Source organism: Labeo rohita, chromosome 11 (assembly GCF_022985175.1).
Source record: "Labeo rohita strain BAU-BD-2019 chromosome 11, IGBB_LRoh.1.0, whole genome shotgun sequence".
In the NCBI taxonomy this organism is placed as follows: domain Eukaryota; kingdom Metazoa; phylum Chordata; class Actinopteri; order Cypriniformes; family Cyprinidae; genus Labeo; species Labeo rohita.
Window position 1 is genome coordinate 17749865 of NC_066879.1, and position 21501 is coordinate 17771365.

General features: G+C 33.7%; 1 protein-coding gene across 13 annotated transcripts in view; it reads left to right on the forward strand.

Moving 5' to 3' along the window:
• The window catches only part of cacna1da (calcium channel, voltage-dependent, L type, alpha 1D subunit, a), a 110780-nt gene that overhangs the window by 84015 nt on the left and 5264 nt on the right, over window positions 1-21501 (forward strand). For 6 of the 13 annotated variants that reach the window (XM_051122141.1, XM_051122143.1, XM_051122144.1 and 3 more), the window contains 17 exons: window positions 1574-1606; window positions 2390-2518; window positions 3162-3227; window positions 3651-3742; window positions 3939-4098; window positions 4378-4505; window positions 4998-5094; window positions 5198-5300; window positions 7321-7422; window positions 9733-9866; window positions 12021-12137; window positions 13400-13794; window positions 16873-16899; window positions 19200-19328; window positions 19426-19565; window positions 19673-19779; window positions 20703-21017. In XM_051122141.1, the coding sequence (XP_050978098.1) occupies window positions 1574-1606; window positions 2390-2518; window positions 3162-3227; window positions 3651-3742; window positions 3939-4098; window positions 4378-4505; window positions 4998-5094; window positions 5198-5300; window positions 7321-7422; window positions 9733-9866; window positions 12021-12137; window positions 13400-13794; window positions 16873-16899; window positions 19200-19328; window positions 19426-19565; window positions 19673-19779; window positions 20703-21017 (2274 nt within the window). The remainder of the gene's footprint in view (window positions 1-1573; window positions 1607-2389; window positions 2519-3161; window positions 3228-3650; window positions 3743-3938; window positions 4099-4377; window positions 4506-4997; window positions 5095-5197; window positions 5301-7320; window positions 7423-9732; window positions 9867-12020; window positions 12138-13399; window positions 13795-16872; window positions 16900-19199; window positions 19329-19425; window positions 19566-19672; window positions 19780-20702; window positions 21018-21501) is intronic. The other 7 variants (XM_051122142.1, XM_051122146.1, XM_051122145.1 and 4 more) reach the window with 2 other exon arrangements.

The following is a 21501-nucleotide window of genomic DNA, read 5'->3' on the forward strand; positions in this document are numbered from 1 at the left end:
AGCTTTCCTTCCTTCTTGTCATTTTTATTTTTTCATTTATTTCTGTGTTCCTTGGTTTATGCTTTTTTTGTTTGCTTCCTTCTTTCCTTAATTTTTGTTTCCTTTCTGCCTGCCTTCATTCTTTTACTCTTCTCCTTCCTTTTTTCTCCCTCCATTTTCTTTCCCACCATCTTTAATTTTTTCCCTTCATTTTTGCCTTCCTTCCTTCCTTCCTTCCTTCCTTCCTTCCTTCCTTCGTTTTTCTTCCTTTCTAAGTTTCTTCTTTTTTCTTTTTGCCATTTCATTTAATTTTTTCCTACCATCTTTCTTTCTTTCTTCCTTCCTTCCTTTCTTTCCTTCCTCTCTTGCATCGGACTGTTAGAGCGCCCTCGGGTGGTGTCTCTTTTGCAGGGCACATGCATGGAGATGCTGCGGTGCTACTGGAATACTGAGCTCTCTCAAGTCTTGTGTTGCTGTCATGGCGAGATTGTGTTTGAGAAAGACATTGTATGTGTGTAAGCGTCTGCACATATGCCTGACTGCTTAACGCATGCACCATAAATGCTACAGCCAGAAACTGCATCTTAACATTTCTGCTTCTCATGCAAATGTAAATAGTTTAAGACAAGGGATGACAGGCTGTGTGACTGAAGCCATATCTGTCTGGAGTCTTTCTGCACAGATGAAGGATTCATCTTGTTTTCTGATTACATTCTGAATTTTCTTCCCACTGTGTGAGTGTTTTTAATGCTGATGAATGTGGTTTTTGTTTTTTTTGCTTTTTCAGAATCAAGAACTGATCTGTTCTTCAAACCAAATGTGTGGACGGAGTTTTTTTGTGCGTGTGTGCATGTGAAAGCATGTTTACATTTAATAATAATGCTAAATTTAAAGCTGTACGAAAAAATACATTGCATTAGTAGACAAAGCATATTCTTGTGCTGATTATTACAGATATGTTTTCACTTTGGTATTGGTTACTAGCTAACTGTTATGATTAATTCATTACATTTTCTATTTAATTGCACAACAAATTACAGAAACATTACAGTGTTCATCTGTTTATAATGCAAATGCCATTTGCATCAGAGTTGACACTGTTTGTCAATGCATATGAATGTAGAGAAATGTAAATTTCATAATGTGGCATTGTGGATTACTTGTGTCCTGCTGTTGCTTAGCGTTTTTTTGGATACGCTCTTGTTTACAAAGTTGTAATAGTTGCATAAGTGTGCACTAGTCTTTCACTGTCCGGTTAATGTGTGTGTGTGCCGTACTGTACGTCGGATCTCCACAGCTGCTTATGTAATCCACGAGATAGAAATAAGGTCACATGATGGACCTTCATGTTATATAAGCCCCTTATGTGAATCTAGTCCTGTTTGTCTCTGGTCACTGGTCATTTTTCAGTCCTCATAATCAGTTTTGAATAAGATTGTCTTTTCTTGAGGTTGTCTAAACCGGTTTGCTGTCCTGGTTAGAAATGTTATTATAGAGTTTGTGAAATTACGAGTGCCTGTGAATGCGTTTTAAAGCGTAAGTGGCTGTGCAAACGTTATGTGTGAGTGATTAATTCAGGTCTTTGATTTTAAAGCCCACAGAGGCACCTCAGGTGGATGAGACGGGGGTAAGAAATTCTGCCCCTCTTGGGTTTTTGCCCGGTTTTACAGTCTGCATTCTTTTTCAGGTTTCCGTTTGAGTTCTGAAATCTTGATTAAAACATTGTTACCTTTCATCTTAACCCACCCCGACTTCAATTTGTTGAGTTTTGGCTTTCTATTTGTGTTTGATTTTTCTTCGTTTGCTTTGTTTGTCAAGATTTTGCTTTGGTTTTTACATCCTTTGACTATTTTGTCGATTAGGGGAGTGTCACCCAAACGTGACGAACCGTGTGAGTGTGTGCGTGTGTGTGTGGGGTCGTCGGCCCCTCACGTTTGTAGCGCTGACACTGCTGCATGGTTAAGGGGCCCCTGAAGTCAGGTCAGATTAGGTCGGATCGGGTCAGGTAAGGTTGTGACCTTAAACTGACCGTTCACCCGTGAGGTTTGGGGGCCCACTGTAAGTTGGCATGATGTAATTCTGGGTCAAGAATGCCATGCTTGTGCTGATGCGTGCAGTCAAGTATGGCAAGTTTTTTTTGGTTTGGTTTTATTTACCCAGCATGCACCCCTCTATCCCTTTCCTTATCTTTTTAGGATAAGTGTGAACACAGGGTCTCTGGTAGTGTTTCTGGATCAGTCAAACCAGCCTGTGTATTATAAGTATTGATGTTCTAGTTTCAAAATTTAAATTTTTTTAAAATTCTAAAATTGTGCTTCCCTCTGCTGGTCAGACTGCCTTAATACAGCCTGATGCCCTGTGTTAGATCTTTCTCCTGATTGGTTCATTAATGCTCGCTCCGCCCCCACAGAACACCGAGGACAGCGCTCGCATTTCAATCACCTTCTTCCGTCTTTTCCGAGTGATGCGATTGGTCAAGCTGCTGAGCAGAGGGGAAGGCATTCGAACCCTCCTCTGGACCTTCATCAAGTCCTTCCAGGTCAGATGTTATTCTGACCTCATGAACTAACAAATAATATTAAAGTTTTCTAGCATTATAAGTTGAATTTTACCCTTTATAGTAATAGTGTCTTTTTGGTTTACTTTGACCCCAGCACTATTTTATTTTATTTTATTTTATTTATTTATTATTTTATTTTATTTTATTTTAAGCTTAGTGCTAAATGTTTAGTGCCAACGTTTTATTTTATTTTATTTTATTTTATTTTATTTTAAGCTTAGTGCTAAAATATTATTATCATTATTATTATTATTGTTATTGTTGTTGTTATTTATAAAAATATTGTATTGGTTTACTTTGACCCCATCACAACATTTATTTGTTAAAAAAATATTTTTTGTTTTGTTTTGTTTTTTTTGTTTTGTTTTATTTTATTTTATTTTATTTTATTTTATTTTATTTTATAGCTTAGTGCTAAAATATTATAAATATAAATATAATAATAATTATTATTATTATTATTATTATTAATAAAAATATTGTATTGTGTTTTTTTTTGTTTACTTTGACCCCAACATTTATTTATTTTATTTTTTAAGCTTAGTGCTAAATGTTATTATTATTAATAATAAAAATATTGTATATACCATATAATAATATATATATTTTATGCTTTTTTCAGGCTCTGCCATATGTTGCTTTGCTGATAGCCATGCTGTTCTTTATCTATGCTGTCATTGGCATGCAGGTTAGTTTCATAAGTTGTATTTGTTTGCATTATGTTGCATATATATATTGCATATGAAACGTTCACAATCTGTCAGGTTTATGCAACTGCAGATTTTTTAAGAGTGCTATTTTAAAACTGTTTTGCTTTATTGTATATTTTATGACAATTCAAAGCTTTTAAAGCATCACTATTCACATTTTTGAAGTATCATGGACAACCACAGCCACCAAAAATAAGTCACATGCAATCCGAAAACGATATGTATAGCAAATCTATTAGGGCATTTTTTGTATTATTTTTGGTGGAATTTTTAATGCTTTATACACTTACGTTTTTATGGTTGTCTTATCTATAATTATTACAAACCTTTTTACAATTTTACTAAATAGCATTCTTCACCTTTTAATACAGTACAGTTCAACACAGTTTACCATTTTTCAGGTGTTTGGTAAAATTGCAATGGTGGACCACACACAAATCAACAGGAACAACAACTTTCAGACGTTCCCTCAAGCTGTGCTTCTACTCTTCAGGTCACTTAACACCACAGTGAAGATGTTAAAGCCAAAAGTGGCAGGGTTTTAATTTATAACCTAGATGTCTCTTATTCTTGCTCTTTTATGCTACCACTTCATCTTGGTGTTTAAAAAAGTGTTTAATATAAGATATTGTCTGCTTTATCAGATTGCATGTCAGATTCATTATTGTTTGGGATGTTTTTGGGTGTAGATGTGCAACAGGTGAAGCGTGGCAGGAGATCATGTTGGCATGTATGCCAGGAAAACTGTGTGACCCAGAGTCAGACTACAATCCTGGAGAAGAGATGACCTGCGGGAGCAACTTTGCCATCGTCTACTTCATCACCTTCTACATGCTCTGCGCCTTCCTGGTACACAAACACTAACTAGATAACACAGACTTCCTTTTCAGTTATTCTAATTACTATATTATTTATAGTATTACTTGTCCATCTTTAAACCTCGGGAAAATGTATTCAGCATTTTAAGAATATATTAAAGACATTATTTGATCTCTTTATTAGCTGTTTTGTCATTTTGAAGTTTTAAAAGGATTTATTTTGTTTTTTAAGGTTATTTTTTTAAATTATCAACAATCTTGTTTTCAAAAGTTGTACATGTGAATCAGATTAAATATTATCTTGTTTTAGATCATTAACCTGTTTGTGGCTGTCATCATGGACAACTTTGACTATCTGACCCGTGATTGGTCGATTCTGGGGCCGCATCATCTTGATGAATTTAAGAGGATTTGGTCGGAGTATGATCCCGAGGCCAAGTAAGGATGTGTAAATGTGTTTTTTTTAAGTCATCTATGTTTAGTGTAGCGCTTTATACAACAGATTTTTTTCAGTTTAGCTTTACAGTAAGGTACATAACAGAATCAATTATGCACACTTTTTAAAATATGAGACTAATTCAAATAAAAAAAAAAATGACTATAGTGTCATTATTCAGCTTGAATCAGTTTAATGTTGATTCATATCAGTTCAATAAGTGTTGATGCTGCAAAATTCATGAATTATGAAACCAATTTGATTCAGCTGTGAAGCAGCTCTACAGACGACAATTCATTTGAAGTTTTGTTCTTGTCTGATAGTGTCAGTGCAGTAAAATTGATAATATTGCTGAATATTTAGTGTCTTTTAGACCTGACTGTTTGTAAATGTACCTCATCTCAATATGCCAGTTGCTTGTCCAGATAGCAATGAGATGAAGAGCAAATTGAGAAATATTTCAGTCAGTATTTCTCTCTCTTACTTTATTGCAGAGGCAGAATAAAACATCTTGATGTTGTGACGTTGTTACGCCGTATTCAGCCTCCTCTTGGCTTTGGGAAACTCTGTCCTCACAGAGTCGCTTGCAAGGTAAAACACATTTTCAAATAATGTGTTTGAACATTAGCAAACATGCTCAGCCCACCTTTTTCTCATTCTCTTTTTTCTGTCTGTCATTGCTTCTGTATTTCAGAGGCTGGTAGCTATGAACATGCCTTTGAACAGTGACGGCACTGTCATGTTTAATGCTACACTTTTTGCTCTTGTGAGAACTGCACTGAAGATCAAAACGGAAGGTAAGTGCATTCTTTGCAGAACTGCTTGTATTGGTTTGCAATCGCTTTAAACATCTTATTTCAATGAATTAATTCAAAACAATTAATTTTCATCATTCACAAATGATTTTTTTTTATTTAATCAAAAATACTGTAAAACAATAATATTGTGAAGTGTTTTAAAATAATAATACTAAATGAACTATTTTGTATTTGAATGTATTTTAAAATTTAATTTATTTCTGTGAGGCAAAGCCGAATTTCAGCATCATTACATTAGTCTTCAGTGTCACATGATCCATCAAAAATCATTCTATTAAGTTGATTTGGTTTTTCTTCTTATTGTTTTTGAAAACTATGAAGTCTTAAGAGGCCATGCATTATGATGTTTTTTTCTTTCTTTTTTTCTCCTGATTTTCACATTAGTTGTTTTCTTAAAACAACTCAATCTCAATCAATAAAACAAAATCTCAACTTAATTTTCTCATGATCACGGCCTAATTTTCTTGACATAACAAAAGTTGTTTTCCTGTGACATAAATAGTTTTTTTGTGATTTCGACATAAAAGTTGTTTTCTCATGATGACGACTTAATTTTAATTTTAAATTTTTTCCGTGATCTCGGCACAACAAAAGTTTTATTGTGATCTCAACAACAAAAAATGTTTTCTTTTGATAACGACATTACAAAAGTTGTTTTGTGATAATGACATAAATGTTTTCTTGTGATTTTGACATTAAAAAGTTTTCTTGTGATAATGACAAACATTTTTTTTTGGTGATCTCAACATTAAAGTTTTCCTGTGATTTTGACATAACAAAAATTGTTTTCCTGTGATCTTGACATAACAAAAGTTGTTTTCTTGTGATCTCAACATGTGATAATGACTTAGATTTCTTAACACAATAAGGTTGGTATATACTCCATCAGCCACCTGGTGCCACAGTTTAACTTGGAGAATTGTCGTGATAATAAAAAAACACTTTTTGTTTTGTCGAGATCTCGAGAAAATGTATGTCAAGATCACAAAAAAAAGTTGTGATCATGAAAAAACGAGAAAGGAAATAAATGATAATCCATGGCCTCTTAGGACTTCTGTAGAAAACATTTGTGCTGCTTAATATTTTTGTGGAAATCATGCTACGTTTTTGTTTAGATTATTCAGTGAATAAAAAGTTTAAAAGAACAGCACTTATTTGAAAAAGAAATATTACAATAAATGTCAAGTCTAAATGTCTTTACTGTCATTTTGATCAAAATGCATGCTTGCTAAGTAAAAGCATCAATTTTTTCTATCAAAAAGAAGTGTATATGAGTATATGTAAGTGTAATATCATGAAATGTTGTTCTTTTTGCATTTATTCAGTAAAAAACAGCCTTTGGAATAAATTTTTCTATATTTTTTGACGTAAACATTGTATTAAAATCAAGGTTCCTCTGAAATCACACTTAAATCATATTTTTAAAGCTATGTCAGAGCAAATGCATAACTATAGCCATCAAAAGATTGAAAATCACCTTTTTTAACATCCTGGACCACAAAACCAGTCATAAGTGTAAATTTCTTGAACTTCATCAAGAAATTTATTCATGAAAGCTGAATAAATAAGCTTTCCGTTGTTGTATGGTTTGTTAGGATAGGACAACATTTGCCCGAGATACAACTATTTGAAAATCTGGAATCTGATGGTGCAAAAAAAATCTAAATACTGAGAAAATTGCCCTTAAAGTTGTCCAAATGAAGTTTATAGCAATGCATATTACTAATCAAAAATTAAGTTTTGATATATTTACAGTGGGAAATTTACAAAATATCTTCATGGAACATGATCTTTACAAAATATCCTAGTGATTATTAGCATAAAAGCAAAATTGATCAATTTGACCTATCAGATGTATTTTTGGCTATTGCTACGAATATACCTGTGCGACATAAGACTGGTTTTGATGTCCAGGGTCACATATATTGTCTCTTGTTGATGGTAGTGAAAAGAAACTACATTTGTAACTGCACGTAACAATGTGTGTGTTTTGACCCAGGTAACCTAGAGCAGGCGAACGAAGAGCTCCGGGCCGTGATTAAGAAGATCTGGAAGAGAACAAGCATGAAGCTTCTGGATCAAGTGGTGCCCCCTGCTGGTGGTCAGTTATAAATCTCAGAGCTTGCAGTCGCTGCTAATGGGAATACACATTCACAACACAGCATAGACACATAATACTTCAGCGTCTTTTGACTCACACCTAAATCATCCGAAAATATAATTTTTTTAAACACAATTTAGTAGCATATTCACACATGCTGTACATTTATATCATGCACACACTCCACATGCACACACACCAGCTGTTGCACTAGCTTTTTCCTGCTGTTCTACTCTTAGTTTCTCCTGGTTGGGTCTCTGCAATGTTTGTTCTGTTCCATATGTGTCGCGAATGCTCTCCTCTCCTGCTCGGTACCACACTGCGTCCACACTGGAACCTCAATGATGTGTGTTTGTGTGTGTGAGCGTACGGTTGGAGGATTTGGAGAAGTTGCGTGTGTGTGTGTGTGTTGAGCTTTGGGCTTGCATGGCAACTCAGGCATGCTGTGTCCTTAAAAAATGTGTCTCTTTCTCTCTGTTTCTCTCTCTTTTCTACACTGTCGCTCTCTCCTGTATCTGCTTGAGCTTTTCCGCAGCTTCCGTTCCTCATTAACTGTCTTTCTGTTCATGTAAAAGTTCAAATCTTCAGAATATTCTGAAGCAATTCTGTTTTAGGGTGGTGGCATGGAACTAATGTTGCCTCTTCTTTCCTGATCTGTCCCCAACGTGCTTGTTTAAAAAAAGTGACACAGACCCCTGCTTCAGAATGATTCTCACACACTTACATGTGCATTAACACAACATGCAGATGAACACTTTATATACACATAGATGGACAAAATGCATATGCAAAAACAGTATATTAGACACTCACAGAAATGCAATGCTAATGTGCTAATACATATTGCTCAGTGCTGCTTGCTTGCATGTTCCCAGTAGAACTTAAACGCATTTAGGACTAGATTTTAGTTAGTTAGGTGGCTTAGCTGATGCAGTTTTTTGCAAACCCCCACCCTGCTGTCAAACTTTTAGCAATCTCTCTCTCACAGTTGCTATGCTAATGCTAATATGCTAACACTAATATGTTTACAGATGTCTGGTGACTCAAATTAGATGGGTGCTAAACTGTGAATATGAAACATGAAGCTGGTAGCTATATTTTGGAATAAGATAGCTGGTTTCTAGCTGGTCCAAGTTAGCTATTATCTGTTTGACTAGCTGGTTTGTTGCTAGCAAATTACTAGCTTAAACCAGCTAGAATTCAGCGACTGTGTTCCCAAATACAACTAGCAGCTTAAGTTGGACTTTCTTCATATAATAATTTGTTTTAAGATTTAGTTTATTTTAACATTTAATTACTTTTACAATACCTCCATGACCAGAAGTTTGTACACCTAACAATTATTAATTGTAAATTTCTAGCATGAAAAATAACTGTGGTTTTATTATAGTAAAAATGTAGTATCTATGGTGTTTTGGCATATTGATTACCATTTGTAAAACCACAGTTTTCTACAAATACGATGGTTAAACTATGGTAAGAATACCAAAACCATGGTTAATTTGTAGTTACCATAGTTTAAGCATAGTAATTATGTTTTTTTGGTTTTATTTGTATTAAAACCATGTTTAATTTTTGAAGGGGAAATGGCTAGGAAGTATTATTTGACAATCAACGGATTTACACACTATATATGTATATAATTTATAATTATTTATATACAAATCGATTTATTTATCAAAATTTTGTGATCAGTAATACTTTTTTATTTTTAAAATTAATACTTTTATTTAGCATAGCTACATTAAATTGATTAAACATTGGTAATAATGTTTTTTAGCAGCAAATGATTTCTGAAGTGTCATGTGACACTGAAGACTGGATTAATGATGCTGAAAATTCAGCTTTGCATCACAGGAATAAATTACATTTTAAAACATATTCAAATAGAAAACAGTTTTTTGAGATTGTAATAATATTTTAACATTTTAACAATATTTTTATCAAATAAATACAGGCTAGTGTAGTGTACTATATATGCATTCAAGGTGACTGAAACAGCAAAACGCGTTGGTGTCTTGTGATGTACAGCGTATTTTGCTCATGTTTGTGGTGTTTGTTAATTAAGCACGTCTGTGTTTATGTAGTAGACCGAAGTCTTATTTTAGGAGCAGTTTGTGTAAAAACCGTTTCATTAACAGTTAATTCACAGAGCTGTTTTTCTCTTTCAACTAATATGTAGTTAGAATAACACAAGGCATCTCTCAGCGTCAGTTTCTGTCTCTCGACGTACGTCACCGCAGAGGTGTGTATGCGTGCGTTGAAACTACCTGCTGACAGCGAAGCCGTGTGTGTGGTCTGTTCACTCAGATGATGAGGTAACGGTGGGGAAGTTCTATGCCACTTTCCTGATACAGGACTACTTTAGGAAATTCAAGAAACGCAAAGAGGAAGGCCTGGTGGGCGTTCACCCAGCGCAGAACAACACCGCCATCGCCCTGCAGGTAAGCAAAACACACTTGGAAATTAAATTTTGTTGATTCATTAGTGTATTTATAAGTTATATGTTATTTAATGGTCAAAATGTTGTTGATTTTGATGTTTCATATTAATTGGTTTTGGATTTGGTGCGTTAACACTGACAGAAATTGCACTCCTTAAGGTCGTTTTCAAATTTTTGTTCTTTATTTTAGAATCAAATAAAATTACATGTTAATGTACCCCATTTTTTTTGTCATCCGAATACCTAAACTATTGACATAACATGTATAGATTCAAATGTTAACAGTTCTCTAAAGGCATGATATACAAGTAAATAAATACAATATTTTGTCCTTTTTAGTGTTTTATTTTTTTTAATCATTATACGTTATACATGCTCCTACATGGCATGTATCAACATACTGTAATTGCTATAATTGGTCACTTTACATTTTGATCAAATAATCTCTTTCTACAGTTGAGGTCAAAAGTTTACACCCCCCTTTCAGAATCTGCAAAATGTTAATTATATTGCCAAACTAAGAGGGATCATACAAAACGCATGTTATTTTTTATTTAGTGCTGACCTGAATAAGATATTTCACATAAAAGATGTTTACATATAGTCCACAAGAGAAAACAATAGCTGAATTTATAAAAATTACTTTGTTCAAAAGTTTACATATACTTGATTGTTAATACTGTGTTGTTGCCTGAATGATCCACAGCTGTGCTTTTTAGTGATAGTTGTTCATGAGTCCCTTGAGTCCCTTGTCCTTTCTCCTGAACAGTTAAACTGGCTGCTGTTCTTCAGAAAAATCCTTCAGGTCCCACAAATTCTTTGGTTTTCCAGATTTTTGTGTATTTGAACCCATTCCAGCAATGACTGTATGATTTTGAGATCCATCTTTTCACACTGAGGACAACTGAAGGACTCATATGCAACTATTACAGAAGGTTTAAACACTCACTGATGCTCCAGAAGGAAAAAATTATGCATTAAGAGCCGGGGGTGAAAAATTTTGAAAAGAATGGAGATGTGTACTTTTTTTTTCTTTTTGCCTAAATGTCATATTTTTTCATTTAGTACTGCCCTTCAGAAGGTACAGAAGTTAGTTGCATGTTTCCTAGAAAACAAAATATGTTATATTTACTCTGATCTTCAAATTCAAAAGGTCATTCAGGTAAAAATACAGATTTAAGAATCAAGGGGGTGTAAACTTTTGAACAGGCCAATTTTTATAAATTCAACTATTATTTTCTCTTGTGGACTATATGTAAACATCTTTGTAGGCGAAATATCTTATTCAGGTCAGTACTGAATAAACAATAACGTGCATTTTGTATACTCCCTCTTATTTTGGTAAAATAATTAAGATTTTGCAGATTCTAAAAAAAGGGGGGGGGGGGGGGGGATGTAAACTTTTGACCTCAACTGTAAGTGAACATTTTCATCTTGTGTTCAAAAGCAAACTACTGTCAGTGTGAACCCTGAATAATGAAAAAATGCTGAATAAACTGTATTTCCTTTGCATGACACCTTCTTTACCTCAACTGTATCTCTCTGTTTCTGGATGCGCTAATGTTGTTATAGCTTGAATATGGATCCCTCAGTGTGATAATGGTGACCTGTAAATGTTTTTCTGTCTGTTGTACATGTAGTTTGAAGTGTTTGTATTTGTTTATCATCACTTCAGAGTTACAATTCATGTATTATTGTTTTAAGACGTCCTCTCCATCCTCATAAATCAAACACCACTGTGTTTGATTTCTTTGCAAACATAATCTTTGTTTAGAGGTTTTTAATATGATTAGCTAACCACAGAAATGTTTTGTAATTTTAAAATGTTTTATACACAATAAAGTTTATAGCATATGTGGCTAATATAGTCTTTTTTAGAAAGTCACAAAGGTTAGCATCTTAGTTAAAGTGCATTAGGTGAATTAAGGAAGCGCTTTCGTGTTTTTCCTCTTTGTCTGCTGTGATTTGTTGTCATCTTTCATGAATTTGTCCTGTCTGGAACTGTCTTCGTCAAGCCTGTTTGTGTCAATGTGTCTGGTAAACTGCCCCCTGGTGGCATGTGTGTGTGAGGGTCTCCGTTTTCAACATGTCGCTGCTGTTCAAGGGCTTTCCATTCAAGAGCGGGTCCTTAGCTATCTTGTCGTCACGGTTTCAGGCTGGCCTTCGTACGCTGCATGACATTGGGCCAGAAATCCGCCGTGCGATATCATGTGACCTGCAGGATGATGAGCTAGTAGACTTTATTCCAGAGGAGGACGAAGAAATTTATAGGGTAACTTACTCACCTTTTATGACCCCTTTCTCCTTCTAAAATCGATCTGTACCTTACTGTCTTACTTTAATTGCCTGGTATTTAATAGTAACGATTCCTTAAGGGAGTTGCGATGAATTGTTCGCCATCCCTGGAGGTCGTACACACTTAGATTAAGACCTTGAATGGATAAATTCACCAAGTTGACTATCTAAAAGGATGACTTCATCCTCTATCACAGGTTTGTACTAACGTTAGCATCAGAATAGCGTATCTAATTCAGTGTAATCCACATTTCTCTTGATTTCAAATTCAGTTCAGATTTAATCAGTTCATGAAATTCACTCACACCATACGCCATTTTACCTCCTTTCCAACTTCTTTTTCCCATGAGATCATTAAAAATGGCAATAAAATGACTTAACATTGGGTAAACGGTTGAAGACGCCATATTTAATTTTTCGCAAAGGTTGTGTGGGATAAATTTCTAGAGGACATATTTTTTGTTTGTTGCATCAGCTGAAGGATGATATTACAACTGCAGCCTTTGAACTTCTTCTTTGGACTTGCTCTTTCGAACTTTATAATGGCAATGAATGGGTTTTGAGATTTTGAAGTCCAATAAAGTGCATCCATCCATCATAAAAAGTGCTCTACACAGTTCTGGGAGGTTAATAAATGCCTTCTGAAGTGAATTGATGCATTTGTTTAAGAAAAATATCCATATTTAAAACTTTATAAACCATAATCTCTATCTTTCACCAACTGTTGTACGCCAAAGAGGAGACTGGTTTTCCTTTACTCTAAACAAAACTTGGTTCTTGTGAGACTAGCATATTCTCTAACGAAGTTAGAGATTACAGTTTATAAAGGGTTAAATATGGATATTTCTTACATAAATGCATTGATTTGCTTCAGAAGGCCTTTATTAACCCCCAGAGCAATGTGGAGTACTTTTTATGATGGATGGATGCACTTTATTGGACTTCAAAATCTCAACACCCATTCACTGCCATTATAAAGCTTGGAAGAGGCAGGACATTTTTTAATATAACTCTGATTGTATTCATCTGAACTTGAGGGTGAGTAAATCATGGGGCCTTTAAATCCTTTAAAGGCCATTCACACCAAGGACAATAATTACATAGGCGTGCAGTTATAACAAACAGAAAGTTTATCGTTCATTGGTGTTTTTATTTGCGCAAACTTAAATATGGCGTCAACCCTGACAAACGTCCATTGCGTATTTCTTTAAACTTACAAACACAAGTATTTCTTCACAGCGAAATGGAGGACTCTTTGGCAACCACATCAACCACATAAACGGAGACCCCCGGAGGAGCTCTGGCCACCAGACAAATGCCACACAGCGCCCCCTGCAGGTGCAGCCGCCCCCACATTACGCCCACATGGAACAGCCTGTGGGGCGCCTGGGTCGCGCCAACGCCATGGCGCAGCAAAACCATCATCGCCACCATCACCACCATCATCACCATCATCACCATCACAACTCCTACAACAAGTCGCCCAAGTCTACCAACATCAACCTCAACAACGCCAACGTTTCCAGTTTACCCAACGGAGGACACAATCGTTACTACGAGCATATGCCCGCTAATGGTTACCCGGGATCGTACTATGGAGAATACGACAAGCCCAGGACCCCACACGGGCAAAGGTGAATGCTTGTTTTTGTTCATTCAACATCTTGATGTTACAATTTTGAAATATTTATTGGTATGGTGTAATCTCATAAATGTCAGTGACTTCTTAAACCAGTTCCTTAAGTTCTTTCGGATTGATTGGAATTGCTTTAGGAAGGATGTTTTTCAAGGTAATTGCTCACTCTCATGTCGTTCCAAATCTGTAAAACCTTTGTTCATCTCCGGTATTTTTGATGAAATCCGAGAGCGTTCTGACCCTGTATAGACAGCAGTGCAACTGAGAAATTCAAGGACCAGAAAGGTAGTAAGGACATCGTAAAAGTACTCCATGTGTCATCAGTGATTCAACCTTGATTTTATGAAGCTACGAGAATACTTTTTGTGCACAAAGAAACTCGTTATTTTTGTTTGTTTGTGCACAAAAAGTATTCTTGTAGCTTCATAACATTATAGTTGAACCACTGATGTCACGTGGACTATTTTAATGATGTCCTTACTACCTTTCAGGGCCTTGAACTTGTCAGTTGCGTTGCTGTCTATGCAGGGTCAGAAAGTTTTCAGATTGCATCAAAAATATCCTAACGTGTTCTGAAGACAAACAAAGGTCTTACAGGTTTGGTACGACATGAAGGTGAGTAATTAATGACAGAATTTTCATTTTTGGATGAACTGTCCCTTTAAATATTGGTGAAGAAAGTGACTTTTTAAACTCTTCATTCATATTTAAATTTATGCTTTTAGATGATTATTCATCCACATTATCATCAGCTTTAAGGTGTGGTCACATTTACTGTTGTTTGGCAAATTTTTGCACACGAAATCCAGTCCATTTGAATAGGTGTGAGAACGATTTTAGATTTTCCCCATGCAGTTTTCGCAACAGGTTCAAATTGGTCCCACAAATTCGCAACAGAAAGTTGCTTTGTTTTAAAGTGACTTCTACATATCATATTTCGCTCTACTATTGACAGATTGAACATTTGGCCGAAATTTTGCTAATGTGACCGTACCCTTAGATCATTAGATTTAATTATTTTTACTATTTATCCACCTCAAAGTCAGTCCATCTGGGCCCTGTCCCACACACTGTCCTCTCACCTACGCTGGTCCATTATCTGATCATGGTGATACCATGTTCTCTTCAAGGTGTTTTCACAAACCCGATCTCATGAGAAGACTAAACTATTTTACGAGTTTTTTGACTTTTAGAAAAAAATTAAGTATGAAGATTCACCCCTAACCCCACTCCTAACAAAGGAACAAGAAAGTACAAATTGATATGAATTACCCTGATAGCACACGTACATCACGGAGACGTTATTTTGACATCTGCATTTACATCTAGAAGACGATTTTTTTTGAATGTTTGCTCATTTGCATTACGTCTGTCGGATGTTTCCTATCAGATGTCAAATAGACGTTTATTAGATGTCTTTAAGATGTTTGTTATTTAGAACGTGTGCAATATTGACATCTTACAGACGTCTGTCAAATGTTTGTACACAGCAGATGCTTTCCAGATCAAGCAGTCTTTAACAGACATCTTGCAGACGTACATGTGCTATCTGGGTAGCCTCCAATTTTCAATAGCGTAAAATAGTTACAAATTTCAATGAAACTGTGTTGCTTTACTACAGACCCGAGTCCATTTTAGGTGTTCAGGAAGTTTTTAAAGAAATAAACAACCATTTAGTACTGACCTGAATAAGATATTTCACAGGAAAGATGTTTACACAAGAGAAAATAATAGTTGAATTTATAAAAATGACACCGTTCAAAAGTTTACATACACTTGATTCTTAATACTGTGTTGTTACCTGAATGATCCACAGCTGTTTTTTTTTGTTTGGTGATAGTAGTTCATGAGTCCCTTGTTTGTCCTGAACAGTTAAACTGCCTGCCGTTATACAGAAAAATCCTTCAGGTCCCACAAATTCTTTGGTTTTTCAGATTTTTTTGTATTTGAACCCTTTCCAACAATGACTGTATGATTTTGAGATCCATCTTTTCACACTAAGGACAACTGAAGGACTCATATGCAACTCTTACAGAAGGTTCAATCGCTCACCGATGCTCCAGAAGGAAAAACAGTGCATTAAGAGCCGGGGGTGAAAACTTTTGAACAGAATGAAGATGTGTACATTTTATTTTGCCTAAATAAATATCAGATTTTTTTATTTAGTGCTGCCCTTCAGAAGCTACAGAAGATACTTACATGTTTCCCAGAAGACAAAATACTTTAAATTTACCATAATCTTCAAATTCAAAAGTTTTCACCCCCCAGCTCTTAATGCATTGTGTTTCCTTCTGAAGCATCAGTGAGCATTCAAACCTTCTGTAACAGTTGCATATGAGTCCCTCAGTTGTCCTTAGTGTCAAAAGATGGATCTCAAAATTATACAGTCACTGTTGGAAAGGGTTCAAATACACAAAAATTCTGAAAAACCAAAGAATTTGTGGGACCTGAAGGATTTTTCTGAAGAACAGCAGGCAGTTTAACAGCTATCATCAAACAAAAAACACAGCTGTGGATCATTCAGGTAACAAAACAGTGTTAAGAATCAAGAATCAAAATTTAATTTTTATAAATTCAGCTACTACTTTCTCTTGTGGAATACATGTAAATGTCTTTTATGTTAAATACTTTTCAGTACTACATAAAAAATAACATGCATTTTGTATGATCCCTCTTATTTTGCTAAAACAACTTCGCAGATTCTGCAAGGTGTATGTAAACTTTTGACTTAAACTGTATATTTAGACCCTCCATGGTCAGTGTTTACCAACTTCAAACAGTTAAGCCAAACTTTTCATGTTTTTGGTACTTTTTAGATAGTTAAACCACTTAATCCTGAGTAAAAACTTGTGTGAGGGACAGAGGATGCTGTGTTTTTCAACTCGGGTTTGGACAAAGCAATCGAACCAAGTGTGAAAACAACCTCACATATATAAAAATGCTGTATATATCATGTATATACTGTATGATATATGTGTCCATTCATTCCCTTTCCCTATTCCCCTGCTTTTCTCCACCTTTCTCTCTTCCTAACCGAAATGCTTTCTCTTAACCATCTCTCTGCTTTCTGGAACAGAAGGCGCTACTATGAGACATATATTAGGTATGTTACATTAGGTATTATATGTTCACATAGCAGGTACTAATGCTTGTAGAGAAACAGACGGTGAATGATAAGCAGAACTGTGCTCGGTGGGTAACAGCGTTGGGATTTCCACCTCAGCCCTGTCCCATATGGTGCTTTAAGTTGACTTAACAAGGACTGAGAACACTATTTGGGACAGGGCAATATATACACACACAGAGAGATTGACTACAAAACTGAAAAGAGTTGATAGGAGTGTCTAGTAAAGCATTAACAAATCAGGATACGTCTTTAAGTCTCTGTGTGTTGTGATTGGGTGATGAAGGGAAAGAGGAGGGGCTTGCTGCATGTGTCTGCTGGATAACAAGTGCTGACAAAACAAAATGCTTGCCTTAAAGGATGACTCGTCAGATTAATACTTCAAATGCATGTAACATTTAAAAACAAAAATTATAGTTAATAAATTATAATGTGATTTATTTTTCTAAAACAAGAGTTGTCCTTTAAGTTCACCTCTGCAGGAATGTTCAGATGTCCTATATATTGGGTCAATGAGAATGCCAGTCTGTTTAGACCTTAGAGTAAATGCCACATCTTTTATTTGACAAAAGCATGGCTGTGATGGACAGAAGCATAGTTTGCTCAATACTTTCTGTAATAAAAAAAAAAAGTGAATGAGTGAGTGATTTGTTGACATAATTAATTTATGGAAGATTATATTCTTATTTTATTGTATTTTATTTTATTTTTCGACAAATGCTGAACCATCAAGGTACATCCAGTGGTGGAGAAGCTATTCTGAAGCAGTAATTTCCTAAGCAACATACTATTCTGGTTTAAAATACTTTTAGTACAATAATAATATCATTTAAAAAAAAAAAAAAAGCTATTCTTAAAATAAATAAATAAATAATACATATTACTTAAATAGCTACCAGCAATTACACAAAATATAAAATTAGTTAATTTATTTTAAATGCATTTTTGCAATCAAATCAGTATTTTTCTGGCAGTGAATATGTAATAGAAAATACTCCAGAAAAACAATATATGGCATTTTGTCAAGTTACACAGCTACATGTTGCAAACTATTATTTATGAACTAATATAGTTTTATAAATAATTTATCTTCTATTTTATATTTTCAGATTTAATTTAAATATTTATTTGATTTTTAATAATTTTGTTGTGCTTTGTCATTATTATTGTTATTATTATTGTTATTTAGATTTATTATTATTTTTTAAGTAGTAGTTTTAGTTAATAATAATAACCCTGTAAATAATAAAATATAATAATAATTATTCATTTATAATTAATTTTTTGCTTGTTTGTTATATTAATATAGTTTTATCAATAATTTCAGTTAGCTTTTATTTTATATTTTCAGGTTTCATTTAAATTTTTGTTTAATTGTTTAGTAATTTTGTTGTGCTTTTGTTATTATTATTATTATCATTATCATTAAGCTTCATTATTTAGTTTTTTGTTTGTTTGTTTTAGTTAATGATAACAACCCTGTAAATTATTATTATTATTAAGATTGGTTTGTTTGTTTATTTGTTTGTTATATTAATATAGTTTAATTTCAATTAGCTTATATTTTCAAGTTTCATTTGTTTTTGTTTGTTTGTTTTTTGTTTTGTTTTTTTACAAATTTTTAGTAATTTTGTTGTGCTTTTGTCATTAATATTATTATTATTATTATTATTATTATTATTATTTACTATACATACATCATCATCATCAAAATGTATTATTTAGTTTTTTGTTTGTTTTTGATTTTTAAATAGTAGTTTTAGTTAATGATAATAACCCTGTAGATAATAATAATAATAATTATCATTATTATTATTATTATTTATATATATATATATATATATTTTTATATTTTATATGATTATCACTGCTGCTGGAAAAGCTATGCTCTGTTTTTAGAACAGCTATTGTCAAAATAGCAATGTTAGTAGCCCTTTTTTTAATCAGTGACTTCAAGTCAATGTAACATTGAACAAACTATACTTCTTTCACAGCTTCATTTTTGTTTATGTCAGTTAAATGTACAGTATTTACTCTTAAGGTCTATGCTTCACAGTCACTGAAGTGCAAGTAGAGTATCTTTATGCTGAGACTAGATTTCTTAAGACTGTACAGCTACGACACTACTGACAGCTGATAAGATTTTGCTTGTTTTCTAATGAGGTCTAACCACGTCACTGCACTCTGGAGCCGTACGTCTGCATGGTAGTGCATGGTTATTCGCTGACTCTTTGACCACAGTCTAACCGTCCTCTCTCGATCCATTGACCTTCACGCAGGTCGCAGGGCAGCGACAGAAGACGTCCCACTATACGGCGCGAAGAGGAGTATGAAGAAGATCGTTATTCTGGAGAGTACTACAGCGGAGAGGAGTTTTACGAAGATGACAGCATGCTGTCGGGTGACAGGTAAAATGATTGCAACTGCAGCAGGAGCTATTTCAAATAAATCACATTTACAGAAATTCATCCTGGAGTATTCACCGTATTACACTTCCTTGTGCAGGTACCCCAACAGTGACCAGGAATACGAGACACCACGGGGTTACCATCATCCTGACAGTTACTATGAGGATGACGAGCAGCCCCTTTATCACGATTCACGTAGGTCACCAAAGAGAAGACTGCTTCCTCCAACACCGCAAGGCAAGTCTTGGGGTTCCTTACTTTATATGCCGAAACAGGCCCTCTGCTTTATGGTTCAGCTTTGTTCAGAATCATTGTTAGAAGATATGAATCTTTCTCGTTTGTAGGTAATCGGAGACCGTCATTTAATTTCGAGTGTCTGCGCAGACAGAGCAGTCAAGACGATCTTCCTCACCAGCGCACTGCTCTTCCATTACATCTCATGCAACACCAGGTAATTAAATACAACACGGAGTATATGACATAATTATGTAAAGGCTGAAAATGGTATAAGAAATATTACTTTATACAATTTTTATTGCAATGATGTGAAAATTATTATAATTTATTATATAATTATATTTATTTAAAAAAAAACAATTTATTAATATAGTTATATTTAATGTATATATATATATATATATATATATATATATATATATATATATAATGCTTATTATGAATTTTCTATATTTCTATAATTTTCTATATATATATCTATATTTTCTATATTTAACATAATTATATGTAGTAGTTATAGTACATATATAACTGATATATATAATTATATGTTAAATATTTACAGTTTTCTAATATATGTAAATATTTAATATATATAATTATACGTAGTATTTAATGTATTATATATCCTTTATATTTTAATTTGTATATAATTTAAAATATATATTTATATATATATATATATATATATATATATACACACACACACACATATATATATATATATATATATAATTTAATAATATTTATATTATATTTAATAATAATTTAAAATGTATAAATATATAATAACTAATATATAAACTATAATGATATATGTTGAATATTTACATATAGAGTTTTCTAATATATATGAAAAAACAATTTTAATACTATAAAATAAAATAATATCACTTATTAATAACTTATTAATATAACAATGAATATATAGTTATATATATGTGAAATACCTACATATATAACTCTATCTAATATATATATATATATATATATATATATATATTATTTATTTATTAAAAATAATAAAAATGAAGAATATATATAAGATATAAGATATGCAAGAAATAAAAATATAATAATAATAATAATTCTATAAAAGACAAATATTTCTTTTGTTCACTGTATGTGTTGGTCCAGGTGATGGCGGTAGCGGGTCTTGACTCCAGCAGGGCTCACAGGCTTTCACCAACTCGATCTACCCGATCGTGGGCGTCTCCTCCTCCCACTCCTGCAAGTAAAGACCGAACGCCGTACTACACGCCACTCATCCGCGTGGATCGTCCTCTGAGGGACAGTGCCCACAGCAGTCACTCATCCATCAGGAAGAGCTCGTGGTATACTGACGACCCCGAGTATCAGAGGAACTACTCGCCCGTTCACCTACAGGTCCCACCTGAGTATAGAAACCAGTACCACCAGAAGAGAGGCAGCGCTACCAGCCTGGTAGAGGCGGTGAGTCGGAGACCTCCTGTTTCCATTTATTGTGAAAATTAATGTCTGATTCTGTCTTTCAAGCATTTGAAGTAAGGCTTAACAATTTTCAGGAGATGTGTCAGTATTTATGTATTTGCTATGAAACACTTTCAAACTTTCAAAGTAGTTTCAACCAAACATTGTCTGTAGCCAAGTAGATTCAAAGTGGAACGCAAAAAGTAAATAAATAAGCAAAATTTTTCCCAAAAAAGGAAAAATATTAATGTACATGTTTGCATAAATTATTACCAATATAAAATATTGCCTGTTAGTAAATAAAAAAGTAAATTACCTATTTAAATTAGTAATAATTAAAATTTTTACTTTTTTTTTTTTTAAATATATTTACTTATTTACTCATTTACTTTTTTAAATTTTACATCCATTGTAGGCAAGATTCAAATTGAGGGGAAAAAGAAAAATATTTATGCCTATTGTGATGTATATATTTACCAGTATAAAA